The sequence below is a fragment of the Sebastes umbrosus genome, chromosome 23 (assembly GCF_015220745.1).
Source record: "Sebastes umbrosus isolate fSebUmb1 chromosome 23, fSebUmb1.pri, whole genome shotgun sequence".
NCBI lineage: Eukaryota > Metazoa > Chordata > Actinopteri > Perciformes > Sebastidae > Sebastes > Sebastes umbrosus.
Genome location: NC_051291.1, coordinates 15852313 through 15870535, shown reverse-complemented (window position 1 = coordinate 15870535; position 18223 = coordinate 15852313). Strand labels below are relative to the sequence as shown.

General features: G+C 41.1%; 3 protein-coding genes across 5 annotated transcripts; all 3 read right to left on the bottom strand.

The window, feature by feature from the left end:
• Nucleotides 1-1010: 1010 nt before the first annotated feature.
• Nucleotides 1011-10316, bottom strand: LOC119482831 (E3 ubiquitin-protein ligase TRIM39-like). Of its 3 annotated transcripts, none has more exons than XM_037760712.1 (2): nucleotides 10253-10316; nucleotides 1011-3975 (listed from the first exon to the last, which is right to left on the bottom strand). In XM_037760712.1, exon 2 carries the CDS (start codon nucleotides 3971-3973, stop codon nucleotides 2144-2146), a length of 1830 nt encoding a protein of 609 aa, XP_037616640.1. In that variant the 5' UTR covers nucleotides 3974-3975; nucleotides 10253-10316; the 3' UTR covers nucleotides 1011-2143. The 3 variants fall into 3 exon arrangements, with proteins under 3 accessions (XP_037616640.1, XP_037616638.1, XP_037616639.1); XM_037760710.1 differs by lacking the exon at nucleotides 10253-10316 and adding an exon at nucleotides 5159-5491; XM_037760711.1 differs by lacking the exon at nucleotides 10253-10316 and adding an exon at nucleotides 4056-4211.
• On the bottom strand, nucleotides 6145-9320 carry LOC119482832 (E3 ubiquitin-protein ligase TRIM39-like). The gene has a single exon (XM_037760713.1). The coding sequence runs from the start codon at nucleotides 9190-9192 to the stop codon at nucleotides 7390-7392; it is 1803 nt and encodes a 600-aa protein (XP_037616641.1). The 5' UTR covers nucleotides 9193-9320; the 3' UTR covers nucleotides 6145-7389.
• A 1802-nt stretch (nucleotides 10317-12118) lies between the features above and the next one.
• Nucleotides 12119-17388, bottom strand: LOC119482830 (E3 ubiquitin-protein ligase TRIM39-like). Its single transcript, XM_037760709.1, has 2 exons — nucleotides 17264-17388; nucleotides 12119-15195 (listed from the first exon to the last, which is right to left on the bottom strand). The coding sequence occupies exon 2, from the start codon at nucleotides 15191-15193 to the stop codon at nucleotides 13346-13348; it is 1848 nt and encodes a 615-aa protein (XP_037616637.1). The 5' UTR covers nucleotides 15194-15195; nucleotides 17264-17388; the 3' UTR covers nucleotides 12119-13345.
• Nucleotides 17389-18223: the final 835 nt, after the last annotated feature.

Below are 18223 nucleotides of genomic sequence, written 5' to 3'. Positions count from 1 at the left end.
GTGATGCATCAAATTTCTTAAGATTCCTGAATGTTTTGTGTGTAAAATCTTAATTTGTAAGTGGCTGTTACCTAAAAAAGTACAATATTTCCCTCTGAAGTAGGAGTAGAAGTATAAAGTGGCATAAAATGGATAACGCTATGATAAGTACCTCTTAACTGTATTTAACAGTGTTGTTATTGTGTTTATTTGGCTGTGAGATGGCCATAGGAGAAGATGATGACCGGGGTTACATTCAGTCCGGGGTCCTAGATCAGTGACGGTGGGCTGTGTGGGTCAGTAGAAGCTCTGGCATTTATATGGTTCAATAAAATAACACCTCTCAAAAGTAGAAATGGCATGGCCTTTTTAACCACAAACCTGTATCACGCTGAGTACGCTTGGTTTTTAGTAATGTTAAAGTCATTATTATACATATAATTTCCTCACTCTTACAGAAGAGGCCTCTCATCTTTTTAGTTTGATGCTTATAAGTATTTTTGCATCCATGCATTGGACCTATGTATGTTCACACTTCTTGTCAGTCTGTATTTGATGAGTGAATGACCCACAAACAGTGTCTGACTGGAGTATGTGACATATTTCATAGCTGGTCACCCTGGCCTCCCAGGTCTCTTTCTCTGCCTGTCTCTCTCACACACAATTACACATCATCCTAAAGAAATCTTTCCAACTAGACACTGACCACACACACACACACACACACACAGTGTCCCAGTTCCCAGGGCGCCAGTCAGTCAGACAGCTGAGGTATAAATAGTCGGCTGGCTAAAGTTCCCCTTGAGAGAAAAACTCCAGGAGTGGTGGACCAGCGCTCTCTTCTGAAATGTCTCTATAACCTGATCAGTGGAAACTTTTACTGGTGGCTTTTATGTGTTTTTATCATTGTAAAGAGGGACTAAAAGGTTCTCCTTTTCTAATCAGAACAGAACACATGAGCAAGGCACCTGACACCCCAACAGAACTCAATCAATATAATCTGAGGAAACAGAAAAAAAGTTCAGAGAAGCTCATTTTTAAGACACTTTTATTAAGCTGTATATTACATATCAGATGCATAGTACATACATGATAAAAACCTGGTTTTAACCCTTGTTTATCAGATATGTTTTGGCCAAATATGCCAGTTGCGTTGACCTTCAGAAAAAGCTTGTATTTAGAAGTGCAATGAGTGTATTGTGCACCCTGAAGTCAATGGGTTTCACATAAAGTGATCAAAACATAAATATTACATGCTCACAATTGTATAATAAAATTCAAAGAAGCAAATGTGGTGCATCTCATATACAGTCTATGGTGCAACCCCACAGGCTATGTAAGCCTAACCTTGAGCCCAAAGTTAAACCTGCGACTAACGACTGTTTTCTTTATCGATTAACATGCTGATCATCTTCTTGATTAATCGTTTGGTCTGTAAAATGACAGAAGACCTTGAAAAATGTCCAACACAATTGTGGAAAGCCCATATTAACATATTTAAGTATCTTCTCTTGTCTGAATAACAGTTCAAAACCAAAATATATTTAGTTTATTATCACACAAGCCTAAGAAAACAGGCAAATATTCACATCTGAGAAGCTAGAAACAGAGATTTTTGGGGGCATTTTTGCATTAAAAATGACTTTAATGATTAATTGATTATCAAAATGACAAGAGATTTTGTACTTAAACCCTTACTGTATATCAAACGCACCTCTGAAAGTGACAAAGATGAAATTGGGTTCCTCTGATGCCATTGTCCACTCCTTCTTTCCTACTACAGTAGCATCTCTGAGAAACAGACCAGAACGCTGGTTAAACAATGGTTCCATCTCCTGTTCAGATACTGGTATTGCAACATGAATGTAAATATAGTGTACGACTGATGTACCTTTGAAATGAACCTCATCACCACCTGTCAGGTAAGTGACTTTACTTGCTTTGTTCAGTTAAAGACTTTTTTTTTTGCTATATGGCTGGAAAAACAAAAAGAAAACTTAGAATTAAATGAAAGAATATATGTTTTACACTGAGTTGTATTGTCCTTGTGTAATGTGTGATACAACTACTATTACTACAGTCTCTAATTTGTTAACATGTCTGAAATCTGACATGAGAAAACTATTCGGTACAAGTTACACATCCTCTCACCACTGATGTAGGCCTATGGGCAAGTTGTGCAGGCTACAGGAGTGATTACGAGCCTGCTGTCATAATCATCTTCAAAGATACCAAAAAATGGGTAGAGCTTTGATCCGTTACTTAAGGGAGTGCCAGTCATAAAATGGAGAAACAATTTTAGTAATGGTTTGGTCTCCTTGAAGGCACACCCTGAGTAGGAGTAGATCAGAGTCCTGGCGTCCACGTCATAGAAGGAGACCTCTCCCTTCTCGTAATCTACAAACACACCAACTGTCTGGTGCCTTCGCCTCACGTGCAGGGTAGCCGAGCGTGCAGGGTAGTTATTAGCTAAATATTCCTCATCTTGGTTGTAGATTCCACTAAGTGTCCAGCCTCCATCCTTCGGCATAGGAAAGTAAATCATTTCCCTGTTTAAGGGCTCTTTGACCACTCCCAGTACCCAACCTTTACTCCCACTGACCTGAACTTCATAGTAGAACCTGCCTGAGGAAAAACCCTTTTTCCCAAGGATGAAGGGTTGACATTGAGATTCTGTCCAGAAAAAAGCAAGCCAAGACAGGAACCCATCACCAAATGTCAGTTGTTTCCCATCCCTAGACACCACGAGTCTTGGATGGGCTGCGTAGGTGTCCAGAGTCACATCCACTGCATTGCACTGCTGGATCATCATCAGCTTGTCCAGAGGCGGAGTCCACACTTCTTTAACAAACCCATCTGTCTTCGGTCTTTCAGCTCCAACAGGCCGTTCACAACCATCAGATAACCTGACCTCATGAATAAGCTCCTCCATCTCATTACTGAGTGTCTTTTCCATCTGAGCCACTGCATTTTTCACCATCCCCACATAACTCTGCTGACTGATGTCAGGGAGTTCTGGTGTAAGTGGAGGGGTGGGGTGGGTCAGAGGGTTGATTTGGTCCTCAGTGTGCAAGAGAGACGTCCAGCTCTGCAGGAGGCGGAGGTGGTCCTCTGTTTGTAAAAGCTGCTCCATTTCGGACCTTCTCCTCCTCAGCTCAGCGACTTCTTGCTCCAGATGTATCACGTGGTCTTCAGCCTGCTTCAGTGCTGCTTTCTGCTTCTCCTGGATCACCGCAATCAGCTCAGCCTGGCTTCTTTGCAAAGAGACCAGTAGAGCAGTGAAAACCTCAGCAATGTCTGTAATCTCTTTCTCTGACTCTTTCTTGCTCTGTTCAACTAAGTATTTCATTTCCTTAAGACTCCTGGATTTAGTGTTTTCCATCATTTTTATCTCTGACGTCACATAGTCCAGCTGAACTTTCCTCTCTCTGAACGCATGCTCTAACGGGACGGCTTCGTGCGCCGCATGGTCGTCTCTCAAGCACATGTAACAAACACACATCTGGTCATCGAGACAGAAGAGCTCGAACACCTTGTCGTGCTTCTTACACACCCTGTCCTCCAGGTTTGACACAGGGTCGATCAGCTGGTGCTTCTTAAGGGCTGCGACTCTCTCATGAGGCTCCAGGTGAGGCCGGCAGTACGAGGCCAAGCACACCAGGCACGTCTTCTGGGCCTTGAGCTTCGGCACGAGGCAGATGTCACAGGGCACCTCCCCTGGTTTGGCTAGGGTGCCATCTTCATCTATCACCTTCATGTTGTTGAAATGCTCCAGCATATCTCTGAACCCTGTGTTGACCTGAAGCTGTGGTCTCCTGCGGAACTTCTTCAGACAGAGGGGACACTGTGTCCGGTCACTGCTGGCCCAGTAGCCCGTGATACAAGTCTTGCAGTAGTTGTGTCCACATGGAGTAGAGACCGGCTCAGTGAACACATTCAGACAGATTGAACACAGGAACTGTTCGTCACATGGGAGGCTGCTGGCTGAGGCCATGTCTACACGAGAGGAAAGGATTTGATGGTTAGGAAATTCAATTTCAAACCCCAAAAATGTGTGGATCAAGTAGGTAACTTACATTTTTGTCAAAGTCATTAGAGATCGAGATGGTTTTAGTCTAGTTTTTCTTGCGGACAGGGGGGCGACTGAATTAAACCAGTGTCCATCAGTGTCAGATTGAAGTTATCAGTGAACTTATTAAGGCAACAGGGCTTATCTATGGAGGTTACAGCAGACTTGAGTTCTCAACAAGTTAGGCCCATAAAAATCAAGATTCTGGTCATTTATCATGAATAAGCAGTGATTTAGTAGAAAATTATCTAATGTTCAGAAATTCAATATTTAAAGTAACATTTTTACAAGGTGGCAAACATTTCCCTCCCTAGGAGGTTAGTTTTCAAGTGGTTCTTGGTTTTTGGAGTTCAAAATTCTGATTATCTCTGTCCATTTGACACCATGAAGGCAACACATGGTTGCAACAGTTTGTTGCCAGAACACCTGTACATACTGTGTTGTTTGTAGTCATTTCCTGATTAGTTTATGTATCTTATTGATCTCTAACAAACCAGTTTGACGCAACTCTAGTAGTTTTAGTGAAAGCTAACAATGAGCTTCACTCGATAACTCTTTTAAAAAAATATTTTATTTTATTTTTGTGGCATTTTATGCTTTGATAGATGACAGGAGTAACTTCCTGTGGAAAATCACCAGCTGTCATGCCTGTAGTCTATTAGATTTAACTGGCACTTGGGAAGCAGCCAATAGGAGGGTTGGGTCAGGGTGGATTATTTCTCTTACAATGACTAATAGGAAGGAGGTCAAAAATAGACTGGATATAGTCATATTAACACTATCAGTTTGGTTGGTAAACAAAAGCTTTGGGAATTGTAACATACACTGGTGGTGCCCATCTGACACTAGAAGAAAACAACATTTAGGAGATCCTGCCACTGTCAAACACAGCCCAGATAGTTAGCATTGGGATCTGTCCTATAGTAACCTTATTGTCATTGTGATATGTTTCCTCTGGGCACCGGCTGTTAGATTCTTTTAAGTTATATTTAAGCTCAAAGTATTTGCCAAGACAATTATATCCTGCCCTTCTATAACTACAGAGAACCAGGAAATGTCTTCGTACATTTCAATAAGATCATAAAAGGAATCAGAGCACTTCAACTTTACCTGCCGAGAAGTCTGTGTCGTCTGTGGAAATCAACGTTCGAGTTTCAATGTAGGCGTGTAAAGTTTCATTTATAAAGAATGACACATGATCTCTCCCATCCTCTTCCCCTCCTCTCCCTGGAAAAACGTACTACAGCTAACTTTAGCAGCATTGCGCTTTCCCCTCAGACAGAAATTCTGTAACAACAAACAGCCAACAATACCATTAACAGCTCCAAGCTTTCTTTCTGTGAGACACCATAAGTTCCTCCACAAAGAATCACACAAAAGCACCACTTTAAATCTTGTGTTTACCAGAAATGTGCTCATAAGTTCCTTGGAAATAAGTCATTCAGCATGAAATAAGACTAATAAGTAGCCAACATCGAGTCATCAGCACTCCATTAAAACTGATCTAAAACAATAAAATAGATGACCTCTGACCTTACTGTAATGCTCTTTCATTTGATTTGTTGATTTGAGCAGTTGTTTACATGAAGCTGGTGTCAGATGAGGTGATTTGATCCTGACTTCTCTCAGACACTAGATGCCACTGTTACCTCATGAAAGTGTAGAAAAAGAGGGTATACAGATACACAGCAGAGAAAGAGAGGGTTCAAACTACACTTGGCTCTGACACACTGGTATACTGACTTTTAGTTTGGCCTGGATGTTCTACATTTATGTGTCAGTAGAAGCTGTAGGATTTACTGTATATGGTTTAATAAAACACTCCTCAAATGTAGAAATGTCATAGCCTTGAGTCATTTTTAACCACAAACCTGTATCACACTCAGTATGTTTGATTTGTAGTAATGTAAAGTTCTGAAATGTCTCTGCTAATTAGTGATTCCTTTTACTAGTGGCTTTTATGTGTTTTATCATTGTATAGAAAGACTAAAAGGTCCACAGAACAAAAGACACTGCCCACGAGCAAGGCACAAGGCTAACAGAACTCAATCAATGTAATCTGTGGAAACAGAAAAAAACACAAAGGTCAGAGAGGCAAATTTTTAAGATGCTTTTATTAAGCTGTAATACATATCAGATGCATAGTACATGCATAAACACCTGGTTTTGAAGATAATGTATCAGATATGTTTTGGCTAAGCTTGCCAGATGTCTTGGCCTTCAAAAAAGCCAAAAAAGAGTGTAATATGGACCCTATAGTGAAAGGGTACATTAAAGTTTATATATCATTTGCTCACATTTGTATAATAAAATTCAAAGAAGTCAGTGATGAACAAGATTATTGATACTTAGCATATAGCAGATGTTCAGTAATGTCAACTGTAACAGTGAACCCAGTCAATAAATTGGTTGTTTGGTCTATAAAATGACAGATGACCTTGAAAAATGTCCATCACAGTTTCATAAACCCCAACGGTGGTGCAACCCCACAGGCTATGTAAGCCTAACCTTGAGCCCAAAAGTTAAACATGCGACTAATGACTGTTTTCTTTATCGATTAACATGCTGATTATCTTCTTGATTAATCGTTTGGTCTGTAAAATGACAGAAGACCTTGAAAAATGTCTAACACAATTGTGGAAAGCCCATATTAACATATTTAAGTAGCTTCTCTTGTCTGAACAAAAGTTCAAAATCAAAATATATTTAATTTATTATCACATAAGCCTAAGAAAACAGGCAAATATTTACATCTGAGAAGCTAGAAACAGAGATTTTTCTTGGCATTTTTGCATTAAAAAATGACTTTAATGATGAATGGAATGACTAGAGATTTTGTACTTAAACCTATACTGTATATCAAACACACTTTTGGAAGTGACAAAGGTGAAATTGGGTTCCTCTGATACCATTGTCCACTCCTTGTTTCCTCCTACAGTAGCATCTCTGAGAAACAGACCAGAGTGCTGGTTAAACAATGGTTCCATCTCCTGGTCAGATACTGGTATTGCAACATGAATGTAAATATAGTGTACGACTGATATAACTTTGAAATGAACCTCACCACCACCTGTCAGGTAAGTGAATTTACTTGCTTTGTTCAGTTAAAGACTTTTTTTTTTGCTATATGGCTGGAAAAACAAAAAGAAAACTTAGAATTAAATGAAAGAATATATATTTTACACTGAGTTGTATTGTCCTTTTGTAATGTGTGATACAACTACTATTACTACAGTCTCTAATTTGTTAATAGAGCTCTCAAATCTGACATGAGAAAACTATTCGGTACAAGTTACACATCCTCTCACCACTGATGTAGACCAATGTGCAAGTTGTGCGGGCTACAGCTTGATTACGAGCCTGCTGTCATAATCATCTTCAAAGATACCAAAAATAGGGTAGAGCTTTGATCTGTTACTTAAGGAAGTGCCAGTCCAATAATGGTGAAAAGATTTGAGTGATGGTTTGGTCTCCTTGAAGGCACACCCTGAGTGGGAGTAGATCAGAGTCCTGGCGTCCACGTCATAGAAGGAGACCTCTCCCTTCTCGTAATCAACAAACACACCAACTGTTTGGTGCCTTTGCCTCACGTGCAGGGTAGCTGGGCTAAAACTATTAACTAAACATTCCTCATCTTGGTTGTAGATTCCACAGAGTGTCCAGCCTCCATCATTCGGCCTGGGACAGTAAGTCATTTCCCTGTTAAAGGGCTCTTTAACCACTCCCAGTACCCAACCTTTACTCCCACTGACCTGAACTTCATAGTAGAACCTGCCTGAGGAAAAACCCTCTTTCCCAACGATTAAGGGTTGACGTTGAGATCCTACCCTGAAAAAAGCAAGCCAAGACAGGAACCCATCACCAAATGTCAGTTGTTTCCCATCCCTAGACACCACGAGTCTTGGATGGGCTGCGTAGGTGTCCAGAGTCACATCCACTGCATTGCACTGCTGGATCATCATCAGCTTGTCCAGAGGCGGAGTCCACAACTCTTTAACAAACCCATCTGCCATCGGTCCTTCAGCTCCAACAGGCCGTTCACAACCATCAGATAACCTGACCTCATGAATAAGCTCCTCCATCTCATTACTGAGTGTCTTTTCCATCTGAGCCACTGCTTTTTTCACCATCCCCAGACAACACTGCTGACTGATGTCAGAGAGGTCTGGTGTAAGTGGAGGGGTGGGGTGGGTCAGAGGGTTGATTTGGTCCTCAGGGTGCAAGAGAGACGTCCAGCTCTGCAGGAGACGGATGTGGTCCTCTGTTTGTAAAAGATGCTCCATTTCGGACCGTCTCCTCCTCAGCTCAGCGACTTCTTGCTCCAGATGTGTCACGTGGTCTTCAGCCTGCTTCAGTGCTGCTTTATGCTTCTCCTGGATCACCGCAAACAGCTCAGCCTGGCTTCTTTGCAAAGAGACCAGTAGAGCATTGAAAACCTCAGCAATGTCTGCCATCTCTTTCTCTGACTCTTTCTTGCTCTGTTCAACTAAGTATTTCATTTCCTTAAGACTCCAGGATTTAGTGTTTTCCATCATTTTTATCTCTGACGTCACATAGTCCAGCTGGACTTTCCTCTCTCTGAACGCATGCTCTAACGGGACGGCTTCGTGCGCCGCATGGTCGTCTTCCAAGCACAGGTAACAAACACACATCTGGTCATCGAGACAGAAGAGCTCGAACACCTTGTCGTGCTTCTTACACACCCTGTCCTCCAGGTTTGACACAGGGTCGATCAGCTGGTGTTTTTTAAGGGCTGCGGCTCTCTCATGAGGCTCCAGGTGAGGCCGGCAGTACGAGGCCAAGCACACCAGGCACGTCTTCTGGGCCTTGAGCTTCGGCACAAGGCAGATGTCACAGGGCACCTCCCCTGGTTTGGCTAGGGTTTTATCTTCATCTCCCACCTTCATGTTGTTGAAATGCTCCAGCATATCTCTGAACCCTGTGTTGACCTGAAGCTGTGGTCTCCTGCGGAACTTCTTCAGACAGAGGGGACACTGTGTTCGGTCACTGCTCGCCCAGTAGCCCGTGATACAAGTCTTGCAGTAGTTGTGTCCACATGGAGTAGAGACCGACTCAGTGAACACATCCAGACAGATTGAACACAGGAACTGTTCGTCACATGGGAGGTTGCTGGCTGAGGCCATGTCTACACGAGAGGAAAGGATTTGATGGTTAGGAAATTCAATTTCAAACCCCAAAAATGTGTAGATCAAGTAGGTAACTTACATTTTTGTCAAGGTCATTAGAGATCGAGATGGTTTTAGTCTAGTTTTTCTTGCGGACAGGGGGGCGACTGAATTAAACCAGTGTCCATCAGTGTCAGATTGAAGTTATCAGTGAACTTATTAAGGCAACAGGGCTTATCTATGGAGGTTACAGCAGACTTGATTTAATGTTAATGATTTGGAGTCATATACAGCAGTAATGCCCCCACCTCTTCTTGATTCACGTGACACTTGTAAACTACAGTAATTTGGAGGTGATGCCTCATTTAGACTTACAAAGTCATTTGGCTTTAGCCAGGTTTCACATAGGCCCATAAAAAGCAAGATTCTGGTCATTTATCATGTCATGAATAAGCGGTGATTTAGTAGAAAATGATCTAATGTTCAGAAATTAAATATTTAAAGTAACATTTTTACAAGGTGGCAAACATTTCCCTCCCTAGGAGGTTAGTTTCCAAGTGGTTCTTGGTTTTTGGAGTTCAAAATTCTGATTATCTCTGTCCATTTTAACACCATGAAGGCAACACATAGTTGCAACAGTTTGTTGCCAGAACACCTGTACATACTGTGTTGTTTGTAGTCATTTCCTGATTAGTTTATGTCCCTTATTGATCTCTAACCAGTCAAACCAGTTTGACGCAACTCTAGTTGACGATCAGTTTGGTCGGTAAAACAAAAGCTTTGGGAATTGTAACATACACTGATGGTGCCCATCTGACACTAGAAGAAAACAACATTTAGGAGATCCTGCCACCGTCAAACACAGCCCAGATAGTTAGCATTGGGATCTGTCCTATAGTAACCTTATTGTCATGGTGATATGTTTCCTCTGGGCACCGGCTGTTAGATTCTTTTAGGTTATATTTAAGCTCAGAGTATTTACCAAGACAATTATATCCTGCCCTTCTATAACTACAGGGAACCAGGAAATGTACATTTCAATAAGATCATAAAAGGAATCAGAGCACTTCAACTTTACCTGCCGAGAAGTCTGTGTCGTCTGTGGAAATCAACCTTCGAGTTTCAATGTAGGCGTGTAAAGTTTCATTTCTCAAGAATGACACATGATCCCTCCCATCCTCTTCCCATCCTCTCCCTTGAAAAACGTACTACAGCTGACTTTAGCAGCATTGCGCTTTCCCCTCAGAAAGAAATTCTGTAACAACAAACAGCCAACAATACCACTAGCAGCTCCAAGCTTTCTTTCTGTGAGGCCACATGGGGTACTGTGACTAAAGAAGACACCTCAAACAATCATATTTTTTGAAAAAAAACACCAAAACTGCAGGCCTAATTCTGCAACTTTACAGTCCAGACATGTTTAAACCAAGATGATGGAGGAAAATCCTCTATAATATATGCACAAATAAAAAGCTTTCCTTCTGAAACAACAACTTACATCCATTATTGCAAAGAAACAGGCAAAAAACAAGCATGTCATTACTACTACAACCGACCTACTATAGTGTTAAGTATTGCTGTCCTCGACCAGAGAAATCCTTAGTTGACTCATACAACACTCATACGATTTTGTCGACTAATCATTTAGCTGATTTAATTGACATATCTGTGAAAATGAGTTCCTCCACAAAGAATCACACAAAAGACCACTTTAAATCTTGTGTTTACCAGAAATTTGCTCATAAGTTCCTTGGAAATAAATCATTCAGCATGAAATAAGCATAAAAATGACTGATCGACTAAAGAAATCTTAGTCGGTTCAGACCAAAACGACAGATTAGTTGACTTATCGACTAAGAGGGGGCAACCCTAGTGTTAAGTATCATAAAGTTTGTTTCTAGAGATTAAGCCAAAACTGAATCTAGCTGCTGTTTCCTACTAATTTGGGCCAATTCACTTTATTTGGAGGGCTGCATATTTGCCCTCCCCAGCCCATACATATTAACCATTAGGAGGAAAATCCAGCAGGCTGCTTTCACTGATCAACTTCGAGAGATCCATCAGGTCTTGTCTTTGTCCTTCATGGGCTCTGCCTGTGATTACCTCAATGTGGAAAATTACACCAAAACTAAAAACAGAGGGCAGAGACAAAGTGCAGACAAGGGCATATATGATAGAAAACTGACAACATTGTATTATCTGATAGATACCTCACCCGACTTTTCCTTTATTTGTTGTAAAGTAGCCAACATGGAGTCATCAGCACTCCATTAAAACTGATCTAAAACAACAAAATAGATGACTTCTGACCTTACTGTGACACAGCAAGCATAAAGAAAATGTCTCCATCTGACTTAATAAAGTACCAAATATTCAGAATTGTTATAATATTCAATGATCTTTGATTTGATTTGTTGATTTGAGCAGTTGTTTACATGAAGCTGGTGTCAGATGAGGTGATTTGATCCTGACTTCTCTCAGACACTAGATGCCACTGTTACCTCATGAAAGTGTAGAAAAAGAGGGTATACAGATACACAGCAGAGAAAGAGAGGGTTCAAACTACACTTGGCTCTGACACACTGGTATACTGACTTCTAGTTTGGCCTGGATGTTCTACATTTATGTGTCAGTAGAAGCTGTAGGATTTATATGGTTTAATAAAACACTCCTCAAATGTAGAAATGTCATAGCCTTGAGTCATATTTAACCACAAACCTGTATCACACTCAGTATGTTTGATTTGTAGTAATGTAAAGTTCTGAAATGTCTCTGCTAATCAGTGAAAGTTTTACTGGTGGCTTTATCATTGTACAGAAAGACTAAAAGGTCCTCCTTTTTTAATGAGAACAAAAGATACTGCCGACGAGCAAGACACAAGGCCAACAGAACTCAATCAATGTAATCTGTGGAAACAGAAAAAAAACACAAAGGTCAGAGAGGCAAATTTTTAAGATTCTTTTATTAAGCTGTAATACATTTCAGATGCATAGTACACACAGAAACACCTGGTTTTGAAGATAATGTATCAGATATGTTTTGGCTAAGCTTGCCAGATGTCTTGGCCTTCAAAAAAGCCAAAAAAGAGTGTAATATGGACCCTATAGTGAAAGGGTTCCACATAAAGTGATGAAAACATTAAAGTTTATATATCATTTGCTCACCATTGTATAATACAATTCAAAGAAGTCAGTGATGAACAAGATTATTGATACTTAGCATATAGCAGATGTTCAGTAATGTCAACTGTTACTGTGAACCCAGTCAATAAATTGGTTGTTTGGTCTATAAAATGACAGATGACCTTGAAAAATGTCCATCACAATTTCATAAACCCCAACGGTGGTGCAACCCCACAGGCTATGTAAGCCTAACCTTGAGCCCAAAAGTTAAACATGCGACTAATGACTGTTTTCTTTATCGATTAACATGCTGATTATCTTCTTGATTAATCGTTTGGTCTGTAAAATGACAGAAGACCTTGAAAAATGTCTAACACAATTGTGGAAAGCCCATATTAACATATTTAAGTAGCTTCTCTTGTCTGAACAAAAGTTCAAAATCAAAATATATTTAATTTATTATCACATAAGCCTAAGAAAACAGGCAAATATTCACATCTGAGAAGCTAGAAACAGAGATTTTTCTTGGCATTTTTGCATTAAAAAATGATTTTAATGATGAATGGAATGACTAGAGATTTTGTACTTAAACCTATACTGTATATCAAACACACTTTTGGAAGTGACAAAGGTGAAATTGGGTTCCTCTGATACCATTGTCCACTCCTTGTTTCCTCCTACAGTAGCATCTCTGAGAAACAGACCAGAGTGCTGGTTAAACAATGGTTCCATCTCCTGGTCAGATACTGGTATTGCAACATGAATGTAAATATAGTGTACGACTGATATAACTTTGAAATGAACCTCACCACCACCTGTCAGGTAAGTGACTTTACTTGCTTTGTTCAGTTAAAGACTTTTTTTTTTGCTATATGGCTGGAAAAACAAAAAGAAAACTTAGAATTAAATGAAAGAATATATATTTTACACTGAGTTGTATTGTCCTTTTGTAATGTGTGATACAACTACTATTACTACAGTCTCTAATTTGTTAATAGAGCTCTCAAATCTGACATGAGAAAACTATTCGGTACAAGTTACACATCCTCTCACCACTGATATAGACCTTTGTGGTATGTGTAAGTTGTGCGGGCTACAGGAGTGATTACGAGCCTGCTGTCATAATCATCTTCAAAGATACCAAAAATAGGGTAGAGCTTTGATCTGTTACTTAACGGAGTGCCAGTAAAAAAATGGAGAAAAGATTTGAGTGATGATTTGGTCTCATTGAAGGCACACCCTGAGTAGGAGTAGATCAGAGTCCTGGCGTCCACGTCATAGAAGGAGACCTCTCCCTTCTCGTAATCTACAAACACACCAACTGTCTGGTGCCTTCGCCTCACGTGCAGGGTAGCTGGGCTAAAACTATTAGCTAAACATTCCCCATCCTGGTTGTAGATTCCACAAAGTGTCCAGCCTCCATCCTTCGGCATGGGTAAGGAAATCATTTCCCTGTTTAAGGGCTCTTTGACCACTCCCAGTACCCAACCTTTACTCCCACTGACCTGAACTTCATAGTAGAACCTGCCTGAGGAAAAACCCTCTTTCCCAAGGATTAAGGGTTGACATTCAGATACTGTCCTGAAAAAAGCAAGGAAAGACAGGAAACCATCACCAAATGTCAGTTGTTTCCCATCCTCAGACACCATGAGCCTGGAATGGGCTGTGTAAGTGTCCAGAGTCACATCCACTGCATCTAACTGCCGGATCTTCATCAGCTTGTACTGAGGCGGAGTCCACACTTCTTTAACAAACTCATCTGTCATCGGTCTTTCAGCTCCAACAGGCAGTTCACAACCATCAGATAACCTGACCTCATGAATAAGCTCCTCCATCTCATTACTGAGTGTCTTTTCCATCTGAGCCAGTGCTTTTTTCACCATCCCCAGACAACACTGCTGACTGATGTCAAAGAGGTCTGGTGTAAGTGGAGCGCTGGAGTCGGACAGAGGGTCCAACAGGTCCTCAGTGTGCGAGAGAGACGACCAGCTCTGCAGGAGGCGGAGGTGGTCCTCTGTTTGTAAAAGCTGCTCCATTTCGGACCTTCTCCTCCTCAGCTCATCAACTTCTTGCCCCAGATGTATCACGTGGTCTGCAGCCTGCTTCAGTGCTGCTTTCTGCTTCTCCTGGATCACCGCAATCAGCTCAGCCTGGCTTCTTTGCAAAGAGACCAGTAGAGCAGTGAAAACCTCAGCAATGTATGCCATCTCTTTCTCTGACTCGTTCTCGCTCTTTTCAACTAAGCATATGATTTCAATAAGACTCCTGAATTTAGTGTTTTCCATCATTTTTATCTCTGACATCACATAGTCCAGCTGATCTTTCCTCTCTCTGAATGCATGCTCTAACGGGACGGCTTGGTGCGCTGCATGGTCGTCTTTCAAGCACAGGTAACAAACACACATCTGGTCATCGAGACAGAAGAGCTCGAACACCTTGTCGTGCTTCTTACACACCCTGTCCTCCAGGTTTGACACAGGGTCGATCAGCTGGTGCTTCTTAAGGGCTGCGACTCTCTCATGAGGCTCCAGGTGAGGCTGGCAGTACGAGGCAAAGCACACCAGGCACGTCTTCTGGGCCTTGAGCTTCGGCACGAGGCAGATGTCACAGGGCACCTCCCCTGGTTCTGCTAGGGTGTTATCTTCATCTCTCACCTTCGTGTTTTTGAAATGCTCCAGCATATCTCTGAACCCTGTGTTGACCTGAAGCTGTGGTCTCCTGCGGAACTTCTTCAGACAGAGGGGACACTGTGTCCGTTCACTGCTGGCCCAGTAGCCCGTTATACAAGTCTTGCAGTAGTTGTGTCCACATGGAGTAGAGACCGACTCAGTGAACACATTCAGACAGATTGAACACAGGAGCTGTTCGTCACATGGGAGGCTGCTGGCTGAGGCCATGTCTACACGAGAGGAAAGGATTTGATAGTTAGGATTTTCAATTTCAAACTCCAAAAAATGTGTAAATCAAGTAGGTAACTTACACCGATCAGCCATAACATTATGACAGCATGGGCACCCTGACAGGTCTGCGGCTACGCAGCCCCATACGCAACAAACTGTGATGCAGTGTGTGTTCTGACACCTTTCTATTGGAACCAGCATTAACTTTTTCAGCAATTTGAGCTAGAGTAGCTCTTCTGTTGGATCAGACAACACGGGCCAGCCTTCGCTCCCCACGTGCATCAATGAGTCTGGGGTCTGACCCTGTCGCCGGTTCACCGGTTTTCCTTCCTTGGACAACTTTTGTTAGGTCCAAGGAACATCCCACAAGAGCTGCAGTTTTTGAGATGCTCTGACCCAGTCGTCTAGCCATCACAATTTGGCCCTTGTCAAAGTCACTCACATCTTTACGCTTGCCCATTTTTTCTGCTTCCAACACAAAGTTCAAAATGTTCACTTGCTGGCTAATATATCCCCCACTGCCAGGTGCCATTGTAACGAGATAATCAATGTTATTCACCTCACCAGTCAGTGGTCTTATTGTTATGGCTGATCGGTGTACATTTTTGACTAAAGTCAAAGTCATAAGAGATTGAGTGTCTCGATTGTACCAGGGAGATGGTTTTAGTCTAGTTTTTCTAGCGGACAGGGGGGCGACTGAATTAAGCGCGTCCATCAGTGTAAGATTGAAGTTATCAGTGAACTGGCAACAGGGCTGGTGGTTACAGCAGACTCGAGTCTCTCTCTGGAGCCCATCCCAGCTGAAATTGGGCAAAGGCGGGGTACACCCTGGACAGGTCGCCAGGCTATCGAAGGGCTGACACACAAAGAAAGGCAGAAAACTCTGATAAAAATTGTTGATAAGGACCTGGTGGTCAATACAAACTTGCTATATAAAATGAGTGTAACTTAGAGTGCATAATAGTACCTCAAATGACGTAAAAACAGAGGTATTGAATGGATTTAGCATTAATGATCTGGATTCATATACAGCAGTAATGCCCCCACCTCTTCTTGATTCACTTGACACATGTAAATTAGTATAATTTGGAGGTGATGCCTCATTTAGACTTACAAAGTCATGAGTGATTTAGTAGAAAATGATCTAATGTTCATAAATTCAATATTTAAACTAACATTTTTGCAAAGTGGCAAACATTTCCCTGACTAGAAGGTTAGTTTTCAAGTGGTTCTTGGTTTTTGGTGTTCAAAATTCTTATTATCTCTGTCCAACACGTGGTTGTGCAGAGGTGTGACACTTTGGAAAATATTGGTCAAGACTTACATTAAATGCTTTTGTGGATTCAATGTGTAACAGTTTGTACATACTGTGTTGTTTGCAGTGATTTTCTCTGATTAGTTTATGCCCTTTATTGAACTCTAACAAACCAGTTTCTGGCAACTTTAGTAGTTTTAGTGAAAGCCCACAATGACCTTCACTCGATAACTTTGTTTAAAATGTATTTTATTGTATTTTTTTGATAGCTAACAGTAGGTAGATGATGAAAACAGAAACACAGGGAGAACTTCCTGTGGAAAATCACCAGCTGTCATGCCTGTAGTCTATTAGATTTACAGTAATTGGCATTGGGAAGCAGCCAATATGAGTATCTCAGGGTGGATTATTCCTCTAACAATGATGAAAAGGAAGAAGTTCAAAGTGTATAAATAGACTGGATACAGTCATATTAACACTATCAGTTTGGTGGGTAAAACAAAAGCTTTGGGAATTGTAACATACGCTGGTGGTGCCCATTTGACACTAGAAGAAAACAACATTTAGGAGATCCTGCCACTGTCAAACACAGCCCAGATAATTAGCATTGGGATCTGTCCTATAGTAACCTTATTGTCATGGTGATATGTTTCCTCTGGGCACCGGCTGTTAAGATTCTTTTAAGTTATATTTAAGCTCAGAGTATTTACCAAGACAATTATATCCTGCCCTTCTATAACTACAGGGAACCAGGAAATGTCTTCGTACATTTTAATAAGATCATAAAAGGAATCAGAGCACTTCAACTTTACCTGCCGAGAAGTCTGTGTCGTCTGTGGAAATCAACGTTCGAGTTTCCTTGTAGACGTGTAAAGTTTCATTTCTCAAAAATGACACATGATCCCACCCATCCTCTTCCCCTCCTCTTACTGGAAACACTTACTTCAGCTGACTTTGCGCTTTCCCCTCAGACAGAAATTCTGTAACAACAAAACAGCCAACAATACCATTAACAGCTCCAAGCTTTCTTTCTGTGAGACACCATGAGTTCCTCCACAAAGAATCACACAAAAGCACCACTTTAAATCTTGTGTTTACCAGAAATGTGCTCATAAGTTCCTTTGGAAATAAGTCATTCAGCATGCAATAAGACTAATAAGTAGCCAACATCGAGTCATCAGCACTCCATTAAAACTGATCTAAAACAATAAAATAGATGACCTCTGACCTTACTGTAATGCTCTTTTGTTTGATTTGTTGATTTGAGAAGTTGTTTACATGAAGCTGGTGTCAGATGAGCTGATTTGATCCTGACTTCTCTCAGACACTAGATGCCACTATTACCGTCATGAAAGTGTAGAAAAGGAGGGTATACAGATACACAGCAGAGAAAGAGAGGATTCAAACTACACTTGGCTCTGACACACTGGTATACTGACTTCTAGTTTGGCCTGGATGTTCTACATTTATGTGTCAGTAGAAGCTGTAGGATTTATATGGTTTAATAAAACACTCCTCAAATGTAGAAATGTCATAGCCTTGAGTCATATTTAACCACAAACCTGTATCACACTCAGTATGTTTGATTTGTAGCAATGTAAAGTTCTGAAATGTCTCTGCTAATCAGTGAAAGTTTTACTGGTGGCTTTATCATTGTACAGAAAGACTAAAAGGTCCTCCTTTTCTAATGAGAACAAAAGATACTGCCGACGAGCAAGACACAAGGCCAACAGAACTCAATCAATGTAATCTGTGGAAACAGAAAAAACACA